Here is a 17,500-nt window from a genome sequence, read left to right on the forward strand (position 1 = left end):
CATACACTTTACCAGGTATACTCAGCAGACTTATCCCCCTATAATTTTTGCACTCTCTTTTATCCCCTTTGCCTTTATACAAAGGAACTATGCATGCTCTCTGCCAATCCCTAGGTACCTTACCCTCTTCCATACATTTATTAAATAATTGCACCAACCACTCCAAAACTATATCCCCACCTGCTTTTAACATTTCTATCTTTATCCCATCAATCCCGGCTGCCTTACCCCCTTTCATTTTACCTACTGCCTCATGAACTTCCCCCACACTCACAACTGGCTCTTCCTCACTCCTACAAGATGTTATTCCTCCTTGTCCTACACATGAAATCACAGCTTCCCTATCTTCATCAACATTTAACAATTCCTCAAAATATTCCCTCCATCTTCCCAATACCTCTAACTCTCCATTTAATAACTCTCCTCTCCTATTTTTAACTGACAAATCCATTTGTTCTTTAGGCTTTCTTAACTTGTTAATCTCACTCCAAAACTTTTTCTTATTTTCAACAAAATTTGTTGATAACATCTCACCCACTCTCTCATTTGCTCTCTTTTTACATTGCTTCACCACTCTCTTAACCTCTCTCTTTTTCTCCATATACTCTTCCCTCCTTGCATCACTTCTACTTTGTAAAAATTTCTCATATGTTAACTTTTTCTCCCTTACTACTCTCTTTACATCATCATTCCACCAATAGCTCCTCTTCCCTCCCACACCCACTTTCCTGTAACCACAAACTTCTGCTGAACACTCTAACACTACATTTTTAAACCTACCCCATACCTCTTCGACCCCATTGCCTATACTCTCATTAGCCCATCTATCCTCCAATAGCTGTTTATATCTTACCCTAACTGCCTCCTCTTTTAGTTTATAAACCTTTACCTCTCTCTTCCCTGATACTTCTATTCTCCTTGTATCCCATCTACCTTTTACTCTCAGTGTAGCTACAACTAGAAAGTGATCTGATATATCTGTGGCCCCTCTATAAACATGTACATCCTGAAGTCTACTCAACAGTCTTTTATCTACCAATACATAATCCAACAAACTACTGTCATTTCGTCCTACATCATATCTTGTATACTTATTTATCCTCTTTTTCTTAAAATATGTATTACCTATAACTAAACCCCTTTCTATACAAAGTTCAATCAAAGGGCTCCCATTATCATTTACACCTGGCACCCCAAACTTACGTACCACACCCTCTCTAAAAGTTTCTCCTACTTTAGCACTCAGGTCCCCTACCACAATTACTCTCTCACTTGGTTCAAAGGCTCCTATACATTCACTTAACATCTCCCAAAATCTCTCTCTCTCCTCTGCATTCCTCTCTTCTCCAGGTGCATACACGCTTATTATGACCCACTTCTCGCATCCAACCTTTACTTTAATCCACATAATTCTTGAATTTACACATTCATATTCTCTTTTCTCCTTCCATAACTGATCATTCAACATTACTGCTACCCCTTCCTTTGCTCTAACTCTCTCAGATACTCCAGATTTAATCCCATTTATTTCCCCCAACTGAAACTCCCCCTACCCCCTTCAGCTTTGTATATATATATATATATATATATATATATATATATATATATATATATATATATATATATACACACATGTATATATATATATATATATATATATATATATATATATATATATATATATATACGTATATATATATATATATATATATATATATATATATATATATATATATATATATATATATATATATATATATATATATATATATGTATATATACGTATATTCTTTCTTTCTTTCAACAAACTGGCCGTATCCCACCAAGGCAGGGTGGCCCAAAATGAAAAACAAAAGTTTCTCTTTTTAAATTTAGTAATCTATACAGGAGAAGGGGTTACTAGCCCCTTACTCCCAGCATTTTAGTCGCCTCTTACAACGCGCATGGCTTACGGAGGAAGAATTCTGTTCCACTTCCCCATGGAGATAAGAGGAAATAAAAAAGAACAAAAACTAGAAAGAAAATAGAAGAAAACCCAGAGGGGTGTGTATATATATGCTTGTACATGTATGTGTAGTGTGACCTAAGTGTAAGTAGAAGTAGCAAGACATACCTGAAATCTTGCATGTTTATGAGACAGAAAAAAGGACACCAGCAATCCTACCATCATGTAGAACAATTACAGGCTTTCGTTTTACACTCACTTGGCAGGACGGTAGTACCTCCCTGGGTGGTTGCTGTCTACCAACCTACTACCTCTTGAAAATGGCAATGGCACTCTTCATGATGGTAGGATTGCTGGTGTCTTTTGTCTGTCCCATAAATATGCAAGATTACAGGTACGTCTTGCTACTTCTACTTACACTTAGGTCGCACTACACATACATGTACATGTTTATTTATACACACTCATCTGAGTTTTCTTTGATTTTATGTTAATAGTTCTTGGTCTTATTACTTTTCCTTTTATATCCATGGGGAAGTGGAATAAGAATCTTTCCTCCGTAAGCCATGCGTGTTGCAAAAGTCAACTAAAATGCCGGGAACAATGGGCTAGTAACCCCTTTTCCTGTAATAATTACTAAAAAAATAAAAAGAAGAAAATTGTCAAAGTGGGAAGTCTGAATGTGTGTGGATGTTGTGCAAATTATAAGAAAGAGATGATTGTGGATGTTATGAATGAGAAGAAGATGGATGTCCTGACTTTAAGTGAAACAAAGCTGAAGGAGGTGGGAGAGTTTCAGTGGAGAGGAATAAATGTAATTAGGTCAGGGGTTTCAAATAGAGTTAGAGCTAAAGAAGAAGTAGCAATAATGTTGAAGGATAAGTTATGGCAGGAAAAGAGGGACTATAAATGTATTAATTCAAGGATTATGTGGAGTAAAATAAAGGTTGGATGTGAAAAGTGAGTTATAATAAGCATATATGCACCTGGAAAAGAGAGAAGTGTTGAGGAGAGAGATTTTGGGAAATGTTGAGTGAATGCGTGGGGAGTTTTGAATCAAGTGTGAGAGTAATGGTGGTTGGGGATTTCAATGCTAAAGTGGGCAAAAATATTGTGGAAGTAGTAGGTAAATTTGGGGTGCCAGGGGTAAATGAAAATGGGGAGCCTTTAATTGAGCTATGTGTAGAAAGAAGTTTGGTAATAAGTAATACATATTTTATGAAGAAGAGGATAAATAAATATACAAGGTATGATATAGCACATAATGAAAGTAGTTTGTTAGATTATGTATTGGTGGATAAAAGGTTGATGGGTAGGCTCCAGGATGTACATGTTTATAGAGGGGCAACTGATATATCGGATCATTATTTAGTTGTAGCTACAGTTAGAGTAAGAGGTAGATGGGAAAAGAGGAAAATGGCAACAACAAGCAAGAGGGAGGTAAAAGTGTATAAACTAAGGGAGGAGGAAGTTCGGGTGAGATATAAGCAACTATTGGCAGAAAGGTGGGCTGGTGCAAGTATGAGTAGTGGGGAGGGGGGGCTGAAGAGGGTTGGAATAGTTTTAAAAATGCAGTATTAGAATGTGGGGCAGAAGTTTGTGGTTATAGGAGGGTGGGTGCAGGAAGAAAGAGGAGTATTTGGTGGAATGATGAAGTAAAGGGCGTGATAAAAGAGAAAAAGTTAGCTTATGAGAGGTTTTTACAAAGCAGAAGCATTATAAGAAGAGTAGAGTACATGGAGAGCAAAAGAAAGGTAAAGAGAATGGTGAAAGAGTGCAAAAGGAGAGCAGATGATAGAGAGGGAGAGAAAAAATTTTGAAGTTAAACAAGTTAAGAAAGCCTAGAGAACGAATGGATTTGTCAGTTAAAAACAGAGTAGGGGAGTAGTAGATGGGGAGATGGAGGTTTTGGGTAGATGGCAAGAATATTTTGAGGAACTTTTAAATGTCGACGAAGAAAGGGAAGCGATAATTTTATGCACTGGCCAGGGAGGTATACCATCTTTTAGGAGTGAAGAAGAACAGGATGTGAGTGTGGGGGAGGTGCATGAGGCATTACATAGAATGAAAGGGGGTAAAGCAGCTGGAACTGATGGGATCATGATAGAAATGTTAAAAGCAGGGGAGGGATATAGTGTTGTAGTTGGTATTTTTGTTTAATAAATGTATGAAAGAGGGGAAGGTACCTAGGGAATGGCGGAGAGCATGTATAGTCCCTTCATATAAAGGGAAGGGGGACAAAAGAGACTGTAAAAATTATAGAGGAATAAATTTACTGAGTATACCAGGAAAAGTGTATGGTAGGGTTATAATTGATAGAATTAGAGGTAAGACAGAATGTAGGATTGCAGATGAGCAAGGAGGCTTCAGAGTGGGTAGGGGATGTGTAGATCAAGTGTTTACAGTGAAGCATATATGTGAACAGTATTTAGATAAAGGTAGGGAAGTTTTTATTGCATTTATGGATTTAGAAAAGGCATATGATAGAGTGGATAAGGGAGCAATGTGGCAGATGTTGCAATTATATGAAATAGGTGGTAAGTTACTAAATGCTGTAAAGAGTTTTTATGAGGATAGTGAGGCTCAGGTTAGGGTGTGTAGAAGAGAGGGAGACTACTTCCCGGTAAAAGTAGGTCTTAGACAGGGATGTGTAATGTCACCATGGTTGTTTAATATATTTATAGATGGAGTTGTAAAAGAAGTAAATGCTAGGGTGTTCAGGAGAGGGGTGGGATTAAATTATGGGGAATCAAATACAAAATGGGAATTGACACAGTTGCTTTTTGCTGATGATACTATGCTTAAGGGAGATACTAAAGAAAAATTGCAAAGGTTAGTGGATGAGTTTGGGAGTGTGTGTAAAGGTAGAAAGTTAAAAGTGATTTTCGCTCACCATGAGCCAGGCCAAAACAACATGGGTTCGAGTGTTGTTATTGATTAAGTACCACTTGTCTGTGATTACAATAATATATATGTACAGTGGTACCTCGGGTTACGAACTTAATTTGTCCCAGAAGGCTGTTCTACTGCCGATACCGAACGAATTTCCCATAATGAATAATGTAAATTAGATTAATCTGTTTCAGACCCCCAAACATACACTTACATAAGCTATTACAAAAATACACTTACATAATTGTTCAAGTTGGGAGTTGTTCGTAACCCAAGTAACCACTGTATATATATATATATATATAGGATGGGGTCCACCTCTGGTGCAAATTGTGGAACCCATAGCCTCGGAGAAGTAGATAAAGAAACTTCAAGGAGGAATATTTGAATTTCTTCCTGAAGCCATCTGAATATTGCACTTCCCCTGCCATCCCATCTTTTCATTCTTTTTTTTACCAATAGGTATACAGTGGAACCTCGACTTATGAATGCGCCCCCCCCCCCCCACTATGTGAATTTTTCAGGATACGAACAGTCACTCGATCAATTTTTTGCTTCTGGATACGAACAAAATTTCAGGATGCGAACTTCCCCCTCAAGGGAGGTTCCTTGGCGAGGGGCTCTTGATCAAGGGAATTGGATCTGTGCTCCATTTCCCTAAGTTAATAATAATAATTATTATTATTATGCATACGTACTAATAATAATACACTGCAGGAGGCCTGTTGGCCCATACTAGGCAGGTCCTTCACAATCCATCCCACTAACAGAATATTTGCCTGACTCAATTTTCAATGCTACCCAAGCAATAAGCTTTGATAATCCTATTTATTCATGTGCAAGTCCCACTCACATCCAATCCCTCTCACTCATGTAATTATCCAACACGAATTTGAAACTACCCAAGGTTTGAGCCTCAATAACCATACTAGGCAAATTGTTCCACTCATCAACATAAGAACATAAAAAAGGAGGAACACTGCAGCAGGCCTGTTGGCCCATACTTGGCTTCTTTCACAAATCCAGCCTACCAACAGAATAAACGCTCCCCAAGCAATAAGCTTTAAAAATCCTATTTACTCACGTGCAAGTCCCACTCAAATCCAACCCCTCTCACTCATGTATTTATCCAACCTATATTTGAAACTACCCAAGGTTTTAGCTTTGATAGAACCTTGGGTAGCTTTAAAAAAGAGATTGGACAAATATATCAGTGGGAGGGGATGGGTATGACTGGTGTCGTGGGTACATAATAACATTAGAAAGGAGGAACACTGCAGTAGGCTTGTTGGCCCATACTAGGCAGGTCCTTCACAGATCCAACCCACTAAAAGAATAAACGTACCTAAGCAATAAGCATTGGCAATTCTATTTACTCATCTTGACTGTGTGCTAATGGAGTTACAGGAAGCTGACATTGAAGAAATGCTGAACACTGACAATGATGCACCTGTTGTGCATTCCTTGAGTGATGGTGAAATTAGAATAATTGTGATATATAAAGGAGGGGTGTTAATGTTGCAGTTTAAAAACTGTAGTGTAAAGCACCCTTCTGGCAAGACAGTGATGGAGTGAATGATGGTGAAAGTTTTTCTTTTTCGGGCCACCCTGCCTTGGTGGGAATCGGCCAGTGTGATAATAAAAATAAAAAATATAAATAAGCTGTTGAGTTGATATTAGCATCATATTGAAGTATTTTGTCATGCCTCCTAAGAGCAGGAATTCTACTGGAACGGATTAATGCCATGTCAATTAATTTAAATGAGGAAAACTGACTCAGCATAAGAACAAATTGGGATATGAATGAGGCCATGGAACGGATTAAATTTGTAAGCCGAGGCTCCACTGTATTTTGTTACATAATATGGTACAAAAGATTTAAGAGATACAGTATTAATATAAAGATGGTATATACAGTACACGAGGTGTGAGAGATACAAGTCTAGTACATATTGTTAAGTGTCTGTCACTGATTATAATGTGAAAATCTCATCCAGCTCCTCAGAGCTGGGGCATGTGCCCAAAATACAGCAGGCATTACCCCTTTGAACAGCAGCACTGAGTCGCTGGAACAGAAAACTAGCTGCCCTGGGATCCCTAGTTACCTTGTTGAGTATTTTGCTTAGCCCCTTGAGGAACTTAGATGCACTCTTTCCCCATGAGCCAATGGTCTCTGAGCCTATGAGAACAAACATATAATGATGGGCAAGTTCTTCATATTTCTCAACTTTTGGGACTCCCTGAAGCTGGCAGCTGCCCCTTCTTCCTCCCTGGTGTATTAGAGATAGGTATCAGCCAAGATCAGAGATCAGTGTTTGTGTATATTTCGCATGCTCTCGCGAATTCCTTGCATATAATATATATATATATAAATATATATACAGTGGACCCCCGCTTTACGATCAGCTCCCAATGCGACCAATTATGTAAGTGTATTTATATAAGTGCGTTTGTACGTGTATGTTTGGGGGTCTGAAATGGACTAATCTACTTTACAATATTCCTTATGGGAGGCAATCGTAAATTTCGCCAATCATAGGGGTATTCTCGTATAAACATGGACTCGCTTTTCATAGGTTGACTCGCGAATAGTAGTTCGTCCAGGACGCTTATGCACGGTGTGAGTCGGGGAGGCCTCCCTACCCAGCCAGTCTGGCATTGTTTACCAGTGAGTGAAGGTCCCTTCAAGTGCTCCTACGAAATATTTCATATATTTCACTCATTTTAGTGCTTGCAAGTACTAAATAAGCTACCATGGCTCCAAAGAAAGCTCCTAGTGCCAAGCCTGTGGTAAAGAAGGTGAGAAATATGTACAGTGACAAAGTCTTGTACCATTTTAGGGAAGTGTTAAAGAGACGCCAGAAACAGAGCTCTCTCCACAGTTACTTTGCGAGACAAGACTAGAGTGACTCTCAAGGTGGTCCTAGTGGCATTAAGAAACAGAGGAGAGAAGCAACCCCAGAGAAGCAATTGGTACCTGAGGTGTTGCTGGAAGGGGATTCCCCTTCCAAACTGTAAACAATCCAATCTCTCTCCTCCAGTCTCCCATACACTAAGAAGAATCTCCAATAAAGGTAAGTGTTATGCTGTTAATGTTTCATTCATTATTTCCCATTGTATTGTTTATGTACTACAAGTATATTTCATGTAAAAAATTTTTTTGTTTTAATACTTCTGAGTGTCAGAAACGGATTAATTGTATTTACATTATTTCTTATGGGGAAAATTGATTCGCAAATCGTAAATTTCGTTTATAGTAGCTCCTCCAGGAACGGATTAATTACGAAAAACGAGGGACCACTGTATATATATATATATATATATATATATATATATATATATATATATATATATATATATATATATATATATATATATACACATGTGTATATATATATATATATATATATATATATATATATTTTTATTATTTTTTGTTATCACACTGGCAGATTCCCACCACCGCAGGGTGGCCCGAAAAAGAAAAACTTTCACCATCATTCACTCCATCACTGTCTTGCCAGAAGGGTGCTTTACACTACAGTTTTTAAACTGCAACATTAACACCCCTCCTTCAGAGTGCAGGCACTGTACTTCCCATCTCCAGGACTCAAGTCCAGCCTGCCGGTTTCCCTGAACCCCTTCATAAATGTTACTTTGCTCACACTCCAACAGCACGTCAAGTATTAAAAACCATTTGTCTCCATTCACTCCTATCAAACACGCTCACGCATGCCTGCTGGAAGTCCAAGCCCCTTGCACACAAAACCTCCTTTACCCCCTCCCTCCAACCTTTCCTAGGCTGACCCCTACCCCGCCTTCCTTCCAATACAGACTGATACACTCTTGAAGTCATTCTGTTTCGCTCCATTCTCTCTACATGTCCGAACCACCTCAACAACCCTTCCTCAGCCCTCTGGACAACAGTTTTGGTAATCCCGCACCTCCTCCTAACTTCCAAACTACGAATTCTCTGCATTATATTCACACCACACATTGCCCTCAGACATGACATCTCCACTGCCTCCAGCCTTCTCCTCACTGCAACATTCATCACCCATGCTTCACACCCATATAAGAGCGTTGGTAAAACTATACTCTCATACATTCCCCTCTTTGCCTCCAAGGACAAAGTTCTTTGTCTCCACAGACTCCTATGTGCACCACTCACCCTTTTCCCCTCATCAATTCTATGATTCACCTCATCTTTCATAGACCCATCCGCTGACACGTCCACTCCCAAATATCTGAATACATTCACCTCCTCCATACTCTCTCCCTCCAATCTGATATCCAATCTTTCATCACCTAATCTTTTTGTTATCCTCATAACCTTACTCTTTCCTGTGTTCACCTTTAATTTTCTTCTTTTGCACACCCTACCAAATTCATCCACCAATCTCTGCAACTTCTCTTCAGAATCTCCCAAGAGCACAGTGTCATCAGCAAAGAGCAGCTGTGACAACTCCCACTTTGTGTGTGATTCTTTATCTTTTAACTCCACGCCTCTTGCCAAGACCCTCGCATTTACTTCTCTTACAACCCCATCTATAAATATATTAAACAACCACGGTGACATCACACATCCTTGTCTAAGGCCTACTTTTACTGGGAAATAATTTCCCTCTTTCCTACATAGTCTAACTTGAGCCTTACTATCCTCGTAAAAACTCTTCACTGCTTTCAGTAGCCTACCTCCTACACCATACACCTGCAACATCTGCCACATTGCCCCCCTATCCACCCTGTCATACGCCTTTTCCAAATCCATAAATGCCACAAAGACCTCTTTAGCCTTATCTAAATACTGTTCACTTATATATATATATATATATATATATATATATATATATATATATATATATATATATATATATATATATATATATATATATATATATATATATATATATATATATATATATATATATAATCTTATTATTTAAGCTTTAAAAGGTAAAAGTGTGAAAATCACTTACAATTAAAGAAGATACACTAGGAATAAGGTAAACCGAGTTATTCACATTAACATTCAGGAGAGGATCAGCTTAAAATAACAGGTATACCAAATACCAGTGTTAGCTATGCAAGAAATCACTCTCCCTTTTTGTATCTTCATTCATTAGGTACCTTTTAGCTCTTTTCCTTGAACTGGCTCATGCTAGGACAGGCTTTAACATGTGCAGGCAATCCACTCCATTCCTTTATTGCTGTACATTATTATTATAATAAAAACCAAGTGCTAAACCCACTAGGGTCATACAGTGCTGCTATAGCTGTACAATAAAAGGTGTTTGAAGCCCAACTACCTACTGTAGATACAATGGCTGTAGTGTTATATGTTAAATCTTATAACATTTCCACTGTACGCCAATACAGTATGGGAAAGCAACAAACCCGCTGAGAATGAGAGGTACAGTAATCAGGTCTGACTCACAAATAGAATGTAACACCAATTCCTTGGATCAAGGGCCTGAGAGGGGAGGGGGGTAACCTGCTGCTTCTTGAGTTTGTGAAGGCCACTGGCAGCTTATGCTGTCGCTGTATCGAGCTCTGCTTCCCGGTGTACGGATAAAATAATATTTGTTCGTGTTTGTAACTCAAGAGGGTTATCCACACAGGACAACCAGTCAGTCAGCGAGTCATCGAGGAGTGTCCTAGTGGTTAAAGCTCTCGCTTCACACGGTGAGGGTCTGGGTCGATTCCCAGCAAGGATAGAAACAATGGACGTGTTTCTTGCACCGGTTGTCTATGTTCACCCATCAGTAAAATGGGTACCTGGGAGTTAGTTGACTAGTGTCGCATCCTGGGACAAAACTGACCTAATTTGCCTGAAATGCTCTGCATAACAAGCAGATTTCTATATAATAGTATGTCATTGATGTCAAGTAGGGCTGCATATCATGTACATGTACTTGTAGTAAATAAAGATATTATTAATCTTGTCCCCCAGGATGCAACCCACACCAATCTACTCACACCCAGGTACTTATTTACTGCTAGGTGAACAGGGACAGCAGGTGTAATATAATAATAATAATATCTTTATTTCTACAATTACATGTACAAACCATTACGATTTCAGAGTCATGATACATGTACATGGTATACAGGCCTAGCTGACATCAATGACACTACTATTTATTTATTTATTTATTTATTTATTAATTTGAACATGATACAGAGAAGTACAAGGAATACAATTTTTAAAGTGCAGCATGCCAAAGCCCCTTGTATGCAGAGCATTATGGGCAGGCTTAAAATTAACTTAAGATTAACTAAGCAATGATATATTCAGTGGTACAAAAATTATTGTAAAACAGATAACAATTTAGTACAAATGAGTATTACAAAGACAGGTCATATGGTCATTTACTGTGTTGCTGTGTAATCAGTAGAATGGAGTATTCTGTTAGGTAATGAAGTTAAATAGTAACAAAGTTTGATTGGGTCACAGGTTGACTATATAGAAAGCCTCTTATTATGCAGAGTATTTCGGGTAAATTAGGTGAGTTTTGTCCCAGGATGCGACCCACACCAGTCGACTAACACCCAGGTACCCATTTTACGGATGGGAACATAGAGAACTGGAGTCAAGAAACGCCCAGTGTTTCTACCCTCACCGGGAAACATGCCTAATGTTTCCACCCATGACCGGAATTGAACCACGGACACAGTGTGTGAGGTGAGTGCACTTCCAACTGAGCCACTGCTCAAAGTTTAGTGATAAAAAAAAGGGGGGACAGGAGTCCCTTTGTAAATAGAAACAAGCTAGATGTTCCCAATTATTATTATTATTATAATCAAGGGGTAAGCGCTAAACCCAGAGGATTATACAGCGCCTGTGCAATCTATATCTACAGGGCCTTAAACTCTAATATCAACCTTGACCTAAAACGCTTTCTTGATAGTTGTGACAGAACCCACAGGCACAACACCAGACACAAACATCTCTATGACATTCCCCGTGTCCGACTAAACCTTTACAAAAATTCAATGTATGTCAAAGGCCCTAAAATCTGGAACACCCTACCTGAAAATTCTAAAACTGCAGACACATTCATCACCTTCAAAACTACCATCAGAAAACATCTTATCTCCCTGATACACCCTGTCAACTAATTACACGAATACCACCTGGTGGTTAACACTTACACTCACCCATTTGACCATAAACAGAAATATCAATCTCAATCTCAAAATAATGAATCTTAACTAGTCATAAGTTGGCCTGTGATACTCCAATACTGAAACTATGTATTGTGCCAAAACAAAAGCATTCACATTGCTAAACTCACAAACTAATATTTAGTCACTTAGCCATAATACCAACTTACCTCATAATTTTGTAATATTTTAAACTTAAGATTTAATTTAAGTCTGCCCGAAATGCCTAGCCATGCTAGGCGTTCTAGTGGTACACTCTGTAATTATTTTACTACATGTAAACCACACAATAACCAAATTCTGTAAACTCAGCATTGTAATCCTTATAGAGAATAAACTTTGAATTTGAATTTGAAAGTGCATTATTATAATCATGGGGAGCGCTAAACCCGTAGGATTATACAGCGCATGTGGGGGGGATAGAAGGTATTCAGGCTCAATTCAGGGAACCGGAGCACAAAACCAATTCCCTAGATCAAGAGCCCCTCACCAGCGTCAAGGAACCTTCCTTGGGGGGTTTGAAAGTGCAAGCGGTAAGTTTGTGATTCATTAAATCATGCTGTTGGGTTATTAAGGACCACGACGGAATGAGCCGTTTATGCTATCACTGCATTAGTTTTGGAATTGTTAAGGGTCAATGCGGCATGAGATATATATTAAGCCTTACCTTTAGGTTCCCGTGGATCTGAGAGCTCTCAATCATTATATGGAGTAATTGTAAAATACGAAATGACTAATATTTCTTTCTAATGATGCAACAATGCTCAGTATGGTCTGGCAAAGACCCACTGTGACCTCTGTAATCCTTTTTTTTTTGCGCTACCTCTTACGAGATGAGCATGGGGTGCACAATAAACTAGCCGTTTAGACGGCACAACTATTATTATTTTATGCGCTAAATTCCAAAGGGTCATACAGCGTGTAGAAAGAGAGATGTGCCAGAGTTTAAAGGGTCACCGTGGGCTTAGGTTGTATCCAGCCTTGCTCCCAGGTGACAGAAAAAAAATGGAAACAAACGGTCCCCAATGAAATTGGACCAGGTAGACCTTGCCTAAACCCCGGTCGAGCTGGACACCTATACCTCCATTTGAGTCTGCAACAGGCTTTCTTTTAAAACCGTAGAATATCCACAGAAGGGTAAAAAAATAAAGAGTAATAACTAGACCCCAGACCTTTGATGTACCCAGCGGACACAATAATTACACTAATCATAAATTTGCTTAAAAAGTCTGCAAGTGATAAAAGACAAGCGTTCTGAAGAGATGGGAAAATATATCACAATGCTTTGTGTCAAGGGCGTAAGATTGCTCACTATCTCCTAGGATACTACGGGGGGATTACCAAAGACCCCTGGCTGTCTTCAAAGAGGGAGTTGGGCAGGTTCGTACGTCGGTTTGCGTACGGCCAGCAGTAACAGCCTGGCTGACCAGGCTCTGATCCACCGCGAGTCTTGGTCATGGACCAGGCCGCGGGAGTGCTGACCCCCGAAACATCATCCTAGTATACTCTGATGGCAGAGCAAGGCGTCCCCACGCCCGCAGAATCAGAGCAGACTCTTTCTTACCACACGCTGTTAGTTTATCCAGGTCACGTTATCAGCAGTGACACACGAGATGATAATGTTATAGTAAACCACTCTAAATGCTTAACATCATTGTGACACTCAACAATCTATCGTGCATCGTCTAAAGCTGATATTTAAGGCACTTGGAAATACGATATCACTGACGATTTTTACTATAAATAATGTTAAATGTGTACATTAATGTTATACAGCGACATAACTAACTTAGGAGTTATGCTAACGTATTATTCTCATAATTACATTCACTGAGAAGCGTAGGAATATAACACCTGCAAAATATGAGATAAGTTTTGATCCTTAATAATAATAATAATAATAATAAATAATATATCTTTATTTCTACAAGTACATGTACAAGGTATACAGACCGCTTGTTATGCAGAGCATTTCGGGCAAATTAGGTCAGTTTTGTCCCAGGATGCAACCCACACCAGCTGACTAACACCCAGGTACCCATTTTACTGATGGGTGAACGTAGACAAACGGTGTAAGGAAACACGCCCAATGTTTCTACCCCTCGCTGGGAACCGAACCCAGACCCTAGCCGTGTGAAGCAAGAACTTGAGCCATCATGCTCTTCACCAGCATCAAAGTATGCCTCTTCGAAAGGAATGCACAGATAGAACAATGCCCCGAGTATCACACTCTTGCTTTGGTGACAAACGAAAACTGAATGTGTCAAATTAAAAAAAAAATACTACACGTGCCTACTTTTTTTTAAGAAACTAGTATTACAGCGATATTTACAAATTTATATGATTACAAAATATCTACAATAAGAGAATAACTGTAAAATCCTATGATAATAATAATAATAATAATAATAATAATAATAATAATAATAATAATAATAATTAATAATAATAATAATAATAATAATAATAATAATAATAATAATCTGTGTATAGTTTGTAGACTTTGTCCCAAAGTTCGTAGGTTCGAGTCTCCTCCGGTCTGAGATAAATGTAAATATTTCGCTTGTTCTGCTCAAGTCTAAACACACACATATCACCATGATTTGACATTTATTTTTTTATACAGTGGACAGGTAACCTGGTAGAGATGGTTTGTTTTTTCACTTGAATTTACAGTTTAAGATGTGTTAACCTACCTCAACTTATTTTAAAGTTCAGCTCACTTCCACTTACTCGCTCACCCATTTGACTATAAGCACAGAAATACGTATCTTAATCTTAAAATAATGATTCCTAACTAGTCACAAGTTTGCCTGTGATACTCCAATATAGAAACTATGTATTGTGCCAAAACAAAAGCATTCACATAGCTAAACTCACAAACTAGTATTTAGTCAATTTACTCCACAATTTGAAATAATTTAGGGTTAAGAATTAATCTAAGTTTGCCCGAAAGGCCTAGCCCTTGCTAGGTGTTCTAGTGGCCCCCTCTGTAATTAGTATTTTATTACATGTAACCCACACAATAGCCAAAATCTGTAAACCCCGCATTGTAATCCTTATAGAGAATAAACTTTGATTTGATTTGATTTGATAGACTATCACCCGTCATCCCAGATGCCTATATACAGTTGAGTGAAAAAGGGCTAAAGGTGTAAATAAACATGCCCACGTTCTCCACCATCAACCACTCCGTTCTGGGGAGGTCATCGGCTGTCACTCCCCGGGAGGAGGATCCAGCTTCCCACGATTCACTCAATTTCATGTCTACTAGACCCACGATAAAATCCGGGTTCTTTGCTGTAATCCTATGGCGCTACCACTAAGAGTCTAATGACCTAAAGATTCACGGAGCAGATTATCATATGACTGAGACTTTGATGGGGGGAAAAATTCTCACTTCTCCATATATAAAAATCTAATAGAGCGTAAATAAGATTCTTCTTACCTTTGCATCCTTCACAAGTTAGTGCGTTGTAATGATAACCTGACGCCCTGTCCCCACACACCAAACAGAGTTCTTCCGCTTGGCGGGGTATGGGGCCTTTCTTTTTCTTAAGGTCGTTGTAAGAGTCGGAGCCATAGTTGGTGAGGGAGGAGGGGGACATGTCATCTCGACCTGTGGGAAGGCAAACAACACGACATGAGATAAGACGATAAGGTATATGATAATAATTAGTGTGTATATATGTATAAACTTAAAATCTGTTGGACCTGCACATCCACCACCTAAAAAAATAGACGTCTGTAAGGTTATTCAGCTCACCATAACCAAACAAAGTCAAGAAATGCCTTTTACTAGTACCGGAGTCCTTCCTTAAGATGCAACCCACAACCGCCGACTAATTAACAAATATGTATCTTATTTTCTGTCCCTTCCCTTTCCCGTCCCCGACGCTGGGTCACCTTAACGTGATAGTAGGGTTTCAGTGGTTTGTGATCAGGGTAGGGACTCTCTTCTCTGGGAGGGATGCCAGTCTACTCACAAGGTGCTTATGGTCGATGACAAGAAGCAAATTATGAATGCTGAGTGCAGAATGTAAAAATACATCGAAAATTTTTACATGATTTGTGATTATGATTTATGTAATATGTAAGTAACTTGGTCAAATCGGTAGCATGTATTTTACGACAGTGCAAATTTCATAATATTAAAAACGAACATATGTAAAGCGCTGAATAACCAAAAGGTTACAGTGCTTTGTAAATAAAATAAAATACACAAAACAAACCTATTTATTCCTAGGCGAACATAAGCAGCAGACGCGATGTAACTTGCCCATTTTCTCGGACCACCAGGTAATAATTAGACCCGGCTCCTCTGAGTTTTGAAAAGCTCTGTAAGGTGACATCTTTTGGTCTGAAGAACTTTAAATGTTGCTGTAAATAAACTCTTACTATATTACTTACTGTTTCTTTAAAAACCTCCGCTACAAGTACGAGTACTACTGTAATGACTTTTAATTACATATTTCATATCATTTAATATTAAATATAATTTAAGTAAAATGTAAATACACATCACTTCCTGCATTCCAGTCTTCATGCGTTGTGTCGAGTGAATTAATGGCAATGATTCTCCTTTACTACCTCAGTCGCAATGTGCTTCATGACCCAAATTTCAATGAAGGAGCCAGGCAGTGGGATACCCTAACAGGTTCCTTAATCAGACCACCTCTCCCCAAAAACTACACTCTTGATAGCCCCATTGTAATAATAATAATAATAATAATAATAATAATAATAATAATAATAATAATAATAATAATAATAATATCTTTATTTCTACAGGTACATGTACAAGGTATACAGGCCCAGCTGACATCAATGACATACTACTATATAGGATGCCCCTTGTCATGCATAGCATTTCGGCCAAATTAGGTTAATTTTGTCTCGGGATGCGAACCACACCAGTCGACTAACACTCAGGTACCCATTTTACTAATGGCTGAATATGGACAGCAGGTATCTTAAGGAAACACGTCCTAATGTTTTCCAGCCGTACCCGGGATAGACCCTTGGACCACAGTGTGTGAGTTGGGTGCGCTAGCGATCGAGCTACGGGATAGTGAAGAATATGGCCTCAACAATGCTTAATATAATGTCCAGACAAATCTCGCCTCCTGGCAGTGCTATAACTAATTCAAGTTTTCTATTGGCTGTCCCTAATTCCTCCCTAGGCACTTGCATAGAACCTCAAACCATTCATATTAAGTGTATCCCTTCGTTGTACCGTCCCTATCGTCGCTAAAACACACGTGTATCTGTAACGGGGTTTCAGTAAACTAATTATGATGTCATGGTCTTGTCTGCATAGCTCTGGAAAAAGGTAACAAGGTACCCAAAGGTTACCAACATATCTTTAAGATTCCTTGCAACAGCCCGAGGCTTAACAATAAGGAAGCCACCCAAACTAGCAGCCAAAAACATTCAGATGGAGTTATAAAATAACGTGATGCTCAATGGTGACAAATTCTAGTTGCTCAGTTCTGG

The 17,500-nt window shown here is 38.7% G+C and overlaps 1 protein-coding gene across 10 annotated transcripts in view; it reads right to left on the reverse strand.

Annotated features, from left to right (window-relative positions):
- Nucleotides 1–17,500, reverse strand: part of EcR (Ecdysone receptor) — a 502,071-nt gene that overhangs the window by 68,576 nt on the left and 415,995 nt on the right. For all 10 annotated transcript variants that reach the window (XM_070088599.1, XM_070088597.1, XM_053778518.2 and 7 more), the window contains one exon: nucleotides 15,453–15,623. In XM_070088599.1, the coding sequence (XP_069944700.1) occupies nucleotides 15,453–15,623 (171 nt within the window). The remainder of the gene's footprint in view (nucleotides 1–15,452; nucleotides 15,624–17,500) is intronic.

This window comes from Cherax quadricarinatus, chromosome 25 (genome assembly GCF_038502225.1).
Source record: "Cherax quadricarinatus isolate ZL_2023a chromosome 25, ASM3850222v1, whole genome shotgun sequence".
Lineage (NCBI taxonomy): Eukaryota > Metazoa > Arthropoda > Malacostraca > Decapoda > Parastacidae > Cherax > Cherax quadricarinatus.